Source organism: Lipotes vexillifer, unplaced genomic scaffold (genome assembly GCF_000442215.2).
Source record: "Lipotes vexillifer unplaced genomic scaffold, Lipotes_vexillifer_v1.1 scaffold250, whole genome shotgun sequence".
In the NCBI taxonomy this organism is placed as follows: domain Eukaryota; kingdom Metazoa; phylum Chordata; class Mammalia; order Artiodactyla; family Lipotidae; genus Lipotes; species Lipotes vexillifer.
Genome location: NW_006785198.1, coordinates 2,099,275 through 2,112,035, shown reverse-complemented (window position 1 = coordinate 2,112,035; position 12,761 = coordinate 2,099,275). Strand labels below are relative to the sequence as shown.

General features: G+C 32.4%; 1 protein-coding gene across 2 annotated transcripts in view; it reads left to right on the top strand.

The window, feature by feature from the left end:
• Positions 1 to 676: 676 nt before the first annotated feature.
• Positions 677 to 12,761, top strand: part of ODF2L (outer dense fiber of sperm tails 2 like) — a 29,475-nt gene continuing 17,390 nt past the window's right edge. Inside the window, exons 1-7 of one of the 2 annotated variants that reach the window (XM_007457240.1) lie at positions 736 to 848; positions 2,751 to 2,883; positions 3,583 to 3,708; positions 5,001 to 5,060; positions 5,188 to 5,259; positions 5,812 to 5,928; positions 10,314 to 10,499. In XM_007457240.1, coding sequence (XP_007457302.1) covers positions 736 to 848; positions 2,751 to 2,883; positions 3,583 to 3,708; positions 5,001 to 5,060; positions 5,188 to 5,259; positions 5,812 to 5,928; positions 10,314 to 10,499 — 807 coding nt within the window. Of the gene's footprint in view, positions 849 to 2,750; positions 2,884 to 3,582; positions 3,709 to 5,000; positions 5,061 to 5,187; positions 5,260 to 5,811; positions 5,929 to 10,313; positions 10,500 to 12,761 lie in introns of both variants that reach the window. The other variant, XM_007457241.1, reaches the window with a different exon arrangement.

The following is a 12,761-nucleotide window of genomic DNA, read 5'->3' as shown; positions in this document are numbered from 1 at the left end:
GGAATCGTTTTGAAGAAATTCATAAATATTCACATTTTAAAAATGACATCTCCAAATTTGAGAGAAAACTATTAGATTATTTAGTAAAACTTAGAAGTAATGTCATCTGTCCATTCATTGTCACCAAAGAATAACTTAGATTGAGCTTTTTTAAAAAATATGATTTATTTATAGGAATAAATGAATTTAATATTGAAAAGTCTACTTTAAGAAAATAACTTCTTTGTAGCTATTGTTGCCAAATACTTTCAAAAGTATCTTAAATTTTTACTGTTACAGGCATGAATAACATACATTTCCTATTGGATAAATCTAATGCAACTGAGAATGATAGTTATTCTGTGGTTTTTATATCCATTTTCTAGTCCGATTGGATTAGGATATTATTATAATACTTCAAGAAATAGACTAATAGTAATTTCTGCATTCTTGTGAGTATGTAGAAAATAGTGGGCCTTTTGGAAACTGTGTATGGGAGTTGGCAATCGTTGAATTATTATGCTATGCAATTTTGATACTATTTTGAATTAGTATCACAATGAGTAGCAGTTATAATTTCAAGTTTGTCTGTGAAATATTATTCGTTTACAGATCTTTAGGATTTTTATCTTATTGGGTAATAGCAGAAAAAAAGAATCTACTGAAATGATGTTTAATAATTAAAATATTTCCTAGATTTCAGCTTATGTGGAGAACTTGTTGTGGAAGCCACCTATAAATCCATTTACCGAATTTATGGAGAAGCCTACAAATGATGGAAGTCATTCAGAAGAACTCTTTTCCCATTTTAAAAGTTTACCAGAGAAAGAACATTTACCACGGCATGCCAGTGAAAGTCATCTCAGCTGGTATTCTCAACAATAGCAGGGGATAGCTTAATTTTTTGATTTCAGGGTTTCATGTTTTGTCCATACTGTAAATTATTTGAATCAAATACAGCATTCTTTCAAGAATATCATCTAACAGCCTAGTAATTTATATTTATTTAATCTGATTACAGATGTACTCATTTAGCAGAATTTGCCTAGTTATTTTGGAATTTTAATGAAAGCAATTAAAAATGAAAACCTTACCTATAAAAAGATTTGTAAAGTATATATCTTTCTAACTAATGTAAATGAAAATATAAATACGATGGAATATTGGAAATATAGCTAATGAGTACTACTTCCCTGTCATTTGGGATATTGCTATTTAACAAATACCTGTCATATTTTGCTTCTTCAGTATGGAGGGTGCACTTGTTATTTGTATGACTCATTGCTCCCCAGAATAAGTCTTAAAATACCATGCTTATTGCTATGGATACTATAGTCCAACTTCTAGTTTAGCTTAAATGAAAATGTTGTTTGGTCATATATAATCATTCTTGACTTTCTGTAAATGGTTTTTAATAATGATAACTGTCTTTTGTAGCAACCATCTTCACTGGGCCCATCATTTTAAGACATCTTAAGTGGTACTTAAGAATACTTCTTAGAGACATAGCCTCTAAGATGCCATTCATTGTAGCTGAGCCATTACATTATGTTCCATAAAAGAAAAAAGGTGTCAATTAAAGAAAGACACAATGCTTTCTTATGGCTTGGAATTTTATTTATAGATATTGAAAAAGCTCCTTCAAACTTATACATAGATTTTTAGTCCAAATAACTCTGCACTTATATAAAAATAAAATGTGAATGAAATAAAGTAGGTAAGGTATTCTCAAAACTTCTTTATACTCAAAGCCCAACTCTTATGAGTTACTTTTTGACTCAGAGTTATCCTTGCTATTAAGAGTATTGGTGATATGTACTGGTATTTCTTAGGAGCATCTATAACTGAAATGAAATTTATTGGTGATGGGCTCTTAAAATATACAGCAAGCCTACCTTGGGGTCTTGCTTCTAGAATGTTGCTAAACATTCCTACTTCAACAACTCCTCCAGTCCCTCTCTATGACCCTTTGTTGTTACGGGTTAAAAAAGTGCTGTACCCCATCTCTGTGATGTTCTTCAAAACGTTGGATGTTCATTCTGTAAGTTCTGGACCTGTACAGGAAAGACAGCTCAGGACTGCTTCCAGACTGACAGAGATTGTAAGAAGCATCCCAATTTCGGGATGTAAAAATGTGAGCCCCCATACCCAAAGATGTATCTTACAGTGATACACAGTAATGTCTGTGTAAAACGTAATCAAGAAGGCAAATATTATCAGTTTTGTTTTGAATGATAATAATGTTTTATAAAGCCAAATGTGAAGGATTTTTAGATATTTGGAGAGGTTTAGTTTTTTGTGTTCCATTTGTTTAGCTTACACATTTTTCTGGAGGAACTTTTTTTGTGAAAAACAGTAAGTTTCAAGAAAGCATTTTGGAATAAGTTCTAGGAAGACAAAGCTTTTCACTTTGGAGTAAGGGAGAAGGAAGGGAAGAAAAAAAGACACGAACACATTCACACAAATCATTTTACAAACCGGAGAAGAGATGTTCAATAATTATCAAATAGCACAGGGATACATTGCTGTTGGTAGTCTTTGTGTTTTACATATCTTAACATTTTAAAAACTGTCTTTCCATGTATAGTTAAGTGTAGAAAAAATACGAAAGTACAGAAAAAATTCATTTTCTGTGACAATTTACTGTTATATTTTGCAGAGCAATTTATGGAACTGTAGTATTTAATCATGCTATGCTCTGTTTGCATAAAAAACGTAACTAGTTTATGTAACAGCTTTAACTTAAATTTTATTTGTGCATATCTAATTAGCCTAAAGCAGGACATCCTAAATGAGAAGACCAAATTGGAAGCAACATTTAAGGAAGCCGAGTTAGCAACTTGTTCTGTAGAATTACTTTTGCCATTATTTAAGGACACCATTGAAGAGATTAGTTTTGAAAATGTGAGTACTTGCCTAGTGAATGTGTAATAAAATGAGAAGCTAGGATAATACTCAGAATTCATTAACTGAGGTCTCATATCTTGTAGTAGTTATGCTCACATACTGGCATTTGATATAAAAAATGCAGGTTTATTAGTGTTCTTCATTCCTATGTCATTAATTGCAATTCTTTTCCTCAAAGATAATCTCAGGCATGTATTTGATGAGACGCTAAGCTAGAAAGTACCTTGGTGCTTGACTAGAAAGTACCTTGGTGCTTTGCCTTACCTGAGTTGAACTAGAGTCAACTTTTCTCAAGAGTGAATTTAAAATATTCTTCACTCTCACTCTTCACTTTCACTCTTGAGAGCTGAAATATATTTTCTATAGTATTGTGTGGAATAGAAACCTCTATTCTAAAAGTTCAGTGTACTAAAGTTTGAGTTAAGGACAAAAAAATAGATTGTATTCTATTAGTTTTATTAAAATAAATGCCTGAAATACTTTAGGGTTTAAGTCCTTATTTTGATTTCATTTTACTTTAGAGCCATGTAACATATACTTTTTACTGCTGAAAAACCTGGCATATCTTACTACTTCTATGTACAAAAGAATGATTTTATTACTAGGAAAAGTATTCTTTGATAATAGTAGTATTATATTTTAGAGTGTCTTAATGCTATGTCTTAAAATGTGTAAGTGCTTCTTATATTTTGTCAGACTGATATTTCTGCATCCAATTTGAAGATTTCTAAACAGAAGGAAATATTAAGAAAAGAATTAGACTCTTTTAAACATTTAAAACAAACTTTAGAACATCTTCTTAGAAAGACAGAACACCAACAGGTAAGAAATACTAAGCGCTATTTTAATAGCGGTATTTCTCACTTGAAGGGTATATTATTTCTTGAAATTAAAATATTGGTATATTTGAAATGGAAATGATTCTTGAATTTTTGTTTGAAATGGCAATCATTAACGCTCACTTTCAATGTTTCATAAATAGTTTTACATGAAAGCAGCATATTTTTATAGAAAATATATTTTCAATCTCAAAAACTTCATTATTATACTTCATTTCAGTTGATTACGATAAAATACTCTTAGAATTTAAGTCCTTGTGTACATTGTATTTATACATTCATATATTCCTTTTTTAACAGTTTCACCGAGATATAATTCACATACCATACAGTTCACCGGTTTAAAGTATGCAATTCAGTGATTTTTAGTATATTCACAGAATTGTGTAGCCATCACCACTATTAACCTTAGAGCATTTTCATCACTACAAAAAGAAACCCATTGCCCTTTAGAATTTTGCTTCCCATCCCCACTACCCCTCTTTAGCCCATTATCTACTTTTTTTCTATGAATTTGCTGATTTCAGATATTTCATATAAATGAAGTCATACAGTATGTATGACCCTCAAAATGAATAAACATTTTTCATTCTCATTTAAAATATCTACATGGAATTCTGTTATTAATTTGCTATAATTTTTTTTTTAATTTTTATTTTATTTATTTATTTTTGGCTGTGTTGGGTCTTCGTTTCTGTGCGAGGGCTTTCTCTAGTTGCGGCAAGCGGGGGCCAGTCACTGTCGTGGCCTCTCTTGTTGCGGAGCACAGGCTCCAGACGCTCAGGCTCAGTAGTTGTGGCTTACGGGCCTAGCTGCTCCGTGGCATGTGGGATCTTCCCAGACCAGGGCTCGAACCCGTGTCCCCTGCATTGGCAGGCAGATTCTCAACCACTGTGCCACCAGGGAAACCCCCTGCTGTAATTCTTTAAAACATTTCTTTTTGCTAGACTTTAGGCTATTTATAATTTTTACCTGTTTACAATCAGCATTGTGAGCCTCCTTTGTATACAAGATTTTTATTTCATTGGCTTGTACTTTATGAGGCATTGTTTAGAAATTAATTTAGTAAATTAACTGATTTCATAAATTATGGATAAAAATTGATTTGGAACACTTAAGCAAAAATCTTTCTGATGGTTAACTTTTTAAAAAACTGAACTATGCATAGTAGTTGTCCATATTAATTTCTTAAGTGATGCTTATTCCATTTACTACTTTTTTATGTAGAGAAATATAGTTTGTGAACACTGATTTACAACTTCTTTTTTTCCACAGAGAGGGGACAGTTTATCCAACTTGTTAGAGAAGCTAGCTGATAATGAAAGTGAAAACACTGTAAGTGTTTTTAGACTTGGTGTCTATTTTTCTGAAATTTTTTATTTGTATGCTGGTTGGTTTTATAAAATTAGCCAACATTATCCAAGTTGTGATATTTCTACCTTTTACATTATATTTGCTGAAGAATCTTAAGACGAAGTTACTTGAAAAGGAGACCTATATCCAAGAACTTTCTTGTTTGTTTCAGAATGAAAAGGTAAGCAAATTTTGAGCTAATTCATCAAATTTTCCTAATATTGACTCCCTCTTTCTCTTCTTTCCATCCTGGCCCCCATATCCTCATAAATACCTATAGAAATATTTTTAGATTATTTGGACACTTTTACAAGTTTATGCATCAAATATAATATCTTAATTTTTTAGAGTTTTTTTTTTTCTTTTTAGATTTTTGTGGTATTTCATTCAGGGTACTTGGCCTAAGTCAGGGACCTATATGTATAAATATATATTTCAATTTTAATATAAATTAAGGAATTTCTGTGTTTGTAAGAGCTTTTTAGACATACCCATAATTTTACTTAGAAGGATAGACAGGAACTTTTAAAAAGAGATAATTAGGAGTTATTAAATAAAAAAGGGGAGGAGAAAACATCCCCCTGGTTTTATATAAAATCCATTTGTAATTGGGGAAGTGTTGTACTTTGGTCTTTAGCAACTTTTTAGATCATGTCTAAGTACGATAAAGTTTAATATTGTGAAAAAATACATCAAATAACACATTTTTGCTTTTTTTTGTTTTCTCTTATAGGCAAATGCTTTGAAAGCAAGCCGTTTGTCACAATCAGTGAAAGTAGTACATGAACGACTACAGTTCCAAATTCATAAAAAGGAAGCAGAGAATGATAAATTAAAAGAACACATAAAGGTTATAAACATTCACCCATTTTTATAGTTTAATTGATAAAACTAATGGACAACAATAAAGTCTTTGCTTAATTCTGGAATTTAGTGGTTTTGAAAGAATTCAATTTAAGTGTTGCCATGGGAAGTACATATTTGAGGTAAATCTTAAGATTTCTGGTCTGTCTAAATATTTGGCTCCAAATACCAATATAAAAAAAAGAAAAATGCTGTGACTTTTTAGTACCAATCTGGGAAGGATTTATAAAATTTGAATTACTTTAAAAGTTAATTTATATGTATTTGGAAAATTTGTTAAATATAAAAGAGAAAATTAAAATACTGAAACCATTAATATTTGGTATATAGTATTTAGTCTTTTATGCATCTGTACATATACATACATGCTCTCACACGTATTTAGTAGGCAGACAATATACTAATGGTAATAACGTTAAGGTCAGTTAACCTTGCCTTGTTTAGATAATTGAGTAACCTCCTTGTTACACAGTTTAGCAGGATAATTAAGAGGAATTTTCTGGTTTAAACTGAGCAGTTTAAATATTCTTGTGGAAGTCTCATAGTCACTTTGAGATGAGAGTTTGAGGTTGCTGTGGTATGACACAAGCTAACTGGATCTACTGTCGTTATTTTTGTCAATGGAAAAGAAGCAGTGTTCTCGCTTTTGGAAGAAGTGTGTAAAGACAAACCTCACTGAGCATGAGGACTTCTGTGTTAAATTTCTGTTTGCTTTTATCCTCCTGAATCATGGCAGATGTCTGCAGTCCAGGCACATGTTTCAAGACTGCATATGGGGGGGTTGTTTATTTTTTCTTCGCTGGCAAAAAGCTTTTGCCCATCAAAGGGACATTAAGCAGGCTTATGTGGGATATAAATTTTGTCTTTTGTCTGCCTACAGGTGCTTTTAAGCACTTTCCCCCAAAGATTCCCTGTGTTTTTTGCATCGGTGTCCTAGGGCACTGCAGATGAACTAGAGTTGAAATTGTCTTGCTCTGTCATGGTAAATACAAGAGAATACATGTAATTTAACATCTCAAATCATATACTTCAGTTTATCTTACTTACACAATTTTTAATTTTGTCCTCAAATAGCAGTTGGGGAAGTTCTTGAAAATACCTTCTTCAGTTTAAAAATAAAATATTAAATAACTTTTTAAAGTTAAGTTTAATAGTTCCCTTTTAGATAATTAGGAGAGTGAATATAAGGCTAAAATCCCAAGTTTTACCATGATATTCACCTGTCTAATACTTTGAGTTCACATTCCCTTACAAAATGCTACTGTTTAGAAATGATTAGAAGTTACGTTAGGTCATGGATTTTTTTACATTCCTTCTAACACACAGTTTTGGGATTTATTTAGGTTTAACAAGTTTTTTTTTTTCTTTAAGACTACAAACACAATGAACGAACTCAGTTTAGCAATATAAATTTCATTTTTTTAGTATTGTTGATGACTTAAAAATTGTATTGGGTCTTTTAAAACTTTTAATTACATTATAATTCTCTGAGAACTACCCCAAAGGTACTTTGAACTCATTTTTCTTCCTAGATCTTTAAACTGTAGTAATTAGAGTTAGAATATTTTCACATTTTAGAAGAGACAGAGAATAATTATCTTTATAATATGCTGCAAATATAATTCTTTGGAAATAGGAAAAGGCAAATAGTTGACTCTAAATATACGTCCATTCATTTGGCAAATGACTGTGAAGGGGTTATTTTGAAACTATAAAAATAATTTGATAGTTTCAGCACACTTCCTAATAGTGTTCAGGCATGGGATTTGATAAATCTAGTGGGAAAGTCTTGACTGGAACCTTGTTCAAAAAAATTTATTTCACCTTTAGTAATAAAGGTTTTTTAACTGAAAGCGTAGCTGTTATTCATGATGTGATGATGACACCCTGCGGTTTTTTAGAGGAATGACAGCTGTATTTCTTGTGTTGGTGGAGAGGGTTCTTCGCTTCTCTTAAGTAGACTTTTTATACTTATTTAAAATGTTTTCCCCAACTACGTATTAAAACATTTCGTGGGATTTTTTAGTTTAGATAGATTTTTAAAGACAATTTAGGAATGTTTTGCTTCTTCTCTTAGTCTACCAAGTTACTTTTCAAAGAGATCAAGTCCTTAGATCTTGTTTAAGATGTACTTCTTTTTTTTTAAATTTAATTTAATTTTTTTAACATCTTTATTGGAGTATAATTGATTTACAATGCTGTGTTTCTGCTTTATAACAAAGTGAATCAGCTATACATATACATGTATCCCCATATCTCCTCCCTCTTGCGTCCCTCTCCCACCCTCCCTATCCCACCCCTCTAGGTGGTCACAAAGCACTGAGCTGATCTCCCTGTGCTATGTGGCTGCTTCCCACTAGCTGTCTGTTTTACATTTGGTAGTGTATATGTGTCCATGCCACTCTCTCACTTCGTCCCAGCTTACCCTTCCCCCCCCCCGTGTCCTCAAGTCCATTCTCTACATCTGCATCTTTATTCCTGTCCTGCCCCTAGGTTCTTCAGAATTTTTTTTTTTTTTTAGATTCCATATATATGTGTTAGCATATGGTATTTTTCTCTTTCTGACTTCACTCTGTAGGACAGGCTCTAGGTCCATCCACCTCACTACAAATAACTCAATTTTGTTTCTTTTTATGGTTGAGTAATATTTCATTGTATATGTGTACCACATCTTCATCCATTCATCTGTCAGTGGACACTTAGGTTGCTTCCATGTCCTGGCTATTGTAAATAGTGCTGCAGTGAACATTGGGGTACATGTATCTTTTCGAATTATGGTGTTTGCAGGGCATATGCCCAGTGGGTCATATGGTAGTTCTGTTTTTAGTTTTTTATGGAACCTTCATACTGTTCTCCATAGTGGATGTATCAATTTACATTCCCACCAACAGTGCAAGAGGGTTCCCTTTTCTCCACACCCTCTCCAGCATTTATTGTTTGTAGATTTTTTTTTTTTTTTTTTTTTTTTTGCGGTACGCGGGCCTCTCACTGTTGTGGCATCTCCCGTTGCGGAGCACAGGCTCCGGACGCGCAGGCTCAGCGGCCATGGCTCACGGGCCCAGCCGCTCCGCGGCATGTGGGATCTTCCCAGACCGGGGCACGAACCCGTGTCCCCTGCATCGGCAGGCGGACTCTCAACCACTGCGCCACCAGGGAAGCCCTATTGTTTGTAGATTTTTTGATGGTGGCCATTCTGACTGGTGTGAGGTGATACTTCATTGTTGTTTTGATTTGCATGTACTTCTTAATCTCAATTTTAGTGGAAATTAAGCATACTTTTTGTTAATCAAAAAGTAGAAAAGCTCCATCTTTTACTGTGAGTCCTTTAATTTTTTTTTTATTAAAATGTCCAAGGAATGGAAGACTAAAACTTAAATTCTGTAATAATTTTACATTCTTTTCAGAATTACACAACTTTCAAAAAATGTTAAGGCGTTAAAATCTGAAGTCTTTAAATTCTTAGATAGTTAGTACTCAAATACTTTTAAATAGAAAGTCTTAAGTTAATTTGAAGTGAAAACATGAGAGTTATCACACTAAATCATATCCATCTTTCACCCAACCTAATATTCTGTCTAGTTATAGCCTCAAGAAATATGTAAGGAAACAGTTATGTCAATTAACATTATCAAATTCAATGGATAGAAACATGCCCTCAAACATCTTTTTACCCTTTTTTTAATCCTAACTTTTTTACCCCAACTCTTATTGAACCCTGTCTGGTTTTAGAATAATAACTTCCACAAACTTACTACTTATTAGGCAAAGTAGTACTTTTGTTGTCCTTGATGTAACTCTTTCAAATGTCAAAGCATGCTCTTTAATTCTAGTAAATTAAAATTTGGTAAATAAGTTTATGTTTATCTCATCTATACTCTTCATGATCTATAGATTTTGATCATATATCCTTTAAGCATTTATTATTTTAACTAAAGAATCCTAATATATTTGGGGAGCTACTGATTCCTTTGAGCTTTATGTACCTGTTGTTTGAATTGTCTCCAGCTAAATTACGTTTTTTCGATTTGCAGTAACTAGTACTGTGTATAATCTAGATGGGAAATTTTTAAAAATTCTAGTTAATCAAAAAAGTTTTAGGGAAATTAGTGTTTTTACTATAATCACCAATATTAGTATCTTTAGTAAGAGTAGTATTAGTTTTATATAGGTTTATACATTTTAAATTTGCATTCTGTAACTGGTTACAAATTAACATTGGTGAAATCACCTTTCTTCACTGTTTTGCTTTTTATTAATCTTATGATTAATCATTTTGATAAATTCTGTGTGGAAGATTTTTACATATTTTAACAAAGTTTATGTAAACGTTGGCATTCTAAAATAATTTAATTACTGCTAATATTTTTTTAGAGCTTAGAATCCAAAATATCAGAATGGAACTTGCAATTGAAAAAGAGTACGCATGAGGCTGTAACGATGAAAGAATCAAGTAGGCAAAAAGCTATAGCTCTAAAAAAGGCATCTAAAATTTACAAACAAAGGATTAAACATTTTACTGGAGACATGGAAAACCTTACTTCCCAGATTAGAGAGCAGGTAAGTTATATACATTCTTCCTTAAAGAATTGTTTTATGTACTTAGTTTATGTAGTTAACCTCATAATGCTTAATATAATAATTTTGTTAGAAAAACTTTACTCACACATTTTTGCTTTAGCCTTTATTTTGAAAGATTACATAACATGACAGATTTGCATATTGAATTATATTAGCATTTCCTTGGGGCTTTAAAGGATATGTTAAGTCCCAAAGCATCTGTGGCCAACTAAGGGTAACACCACTTCAGTGCTAATAGCATATTAACATTGAATTAAAGCACGTTATCGTAATATTAAAGGCTCTGAGAAGGCCTTCAGAAAAAATAAAGCAGTGTCAAGGAGGGTATTGAATTCAGTTTTCCACCACTTATTTAACCACAGAACTCTTGTTCTACCCACAAAGCAACTCTTGGAACTGGTTCTGAGAAATACCAGATTGGGAAATGCTGATTTATGTTATTAGACCATATGACTTTATTCAGTAATTCACTTCACTTAAACTCCGTAATGCATTTAAAACAATTTGCGGACGTAAACCCACCATGTGAAAGTTATCTTTGGGTGTATTAACAAAGTTGAAAAATGGACTTAATGTTTTGTTGTTTTTGATGAATTATATTTATTCAATTACCAGTTAATAAAATATTTACTCTTTTTAATGTCTCACTGGTATCCTACCTCTTCAGAACTTACGCTATGGCTTGTACAATTATCAGAGGCTTTTAGAAATGAAAACAGACTTGCATAAATGCTTGTATAAACAAAACAACCTAATATTTTATAAGCTCATCTGTTAACATTTTAAAACTCTTAATATTTAAACTACATTCAGAAGAATTTAATTAGATGAAAGAATTGAACATTAAGTGCAAAATCTATAAGGCTGTAGGCCTAGTTGAATGCCTGAAAATATTCTTGAGTGGTAAAAACTAATAGAGTCATTAACATTCTTGGGATTTTCCTGTTTAACTAGCACCATGTCACCCATGCCCCAGATCATAGTATAGGAAGACTTCTCCATTTGTTAACCTTGTGACTTTGGGTAAGCTTCTTAACTTCTCTAAGATTCAGTTTCCTTATTGATAAAATAGGGGATAATAATACTGCCTGTCTCATATGACTGTAAGGAGGAATAAAGGAGAAAATATATGTCAAAGCACAGTGCCTGGCCAGACTACATTTTTGCCATATTGGCCTCCTTTCTATTCCTCTAATGCATGGAGTGTGTTTGTTGCATTGTTTTGTGCTGTTGCCTGTGTCTGTAATGTTCTTCTCAGGCTCAATAATAGCTGATTCTTTTAAAAATCATTCTGGTATCTTTTTACTTGACATCTCTTCAGAGGGGCCTTCCTTGACTACTCCTTTAGAAGTAGTCCCACAACAATTAATTGCATCCATGTCTTAAATTTTCTTCTTAGCCCTTATTTTATAGGTAAAATTTCTAAATATCTTAATTTATATTCTAATATAATTGCCCAACTTACACTTTATAATGCATGTTAATATTCATTTACATATAATATAAAAACAGAAAACTAGTCTTTTTTCAATATATTAAAAATATTGCTTTAAAAAATATAAACAAAAAATGTCTTGCACATAGTAGATGCTGAACAAATACTTGTTCAGTGAGTGAATAAATGATGGAAGGAAAGAAGGAAACACCCAATAAATGTTAACTGTTCATATCACTACTTCTGAGTCTTCTGATTAATAATTATTGGCACTGTTGTCATTCTAGTGAATTTTTTTTTCTGTAGACTGTAGAGAAGGGGTACAATGGCTACAGATCTCTAGGTGGATTTGTAAAGAGTAGATTCATTTGACAGTTATTTATTGAGAATCTGCTTTATGCCAAGCACTGTTCAAGACCCTAGCAATGAACAAAACCGACAAAAATTTCTACCTCTGGTAGCTCACATTCAAAGTGGATAACCAACCACTACCACTCTTACTTTCTTGCTGACAGTACTAGGGTTTGAAAGCCAATGGGATGACTCTACAAAACAGCTTGGCATAGAACTACCATATGACCCAGCAATTTCATTCCTGGGTATTTATCCGAAAAAAACTGAAAACACTAATTCAGAAAGATATATGCACCCTAATGTTCATAGCAGCATTATTTATAATTACCAATATATGGAAGCAACCTAAGTGTCCATCAACAGATGAATGGATAGAGAAGATGTGGTGTGTGTGTGTGTGTGTGTGTTTACACACACACACACACACACACACACAGGTGACTATTACTCAG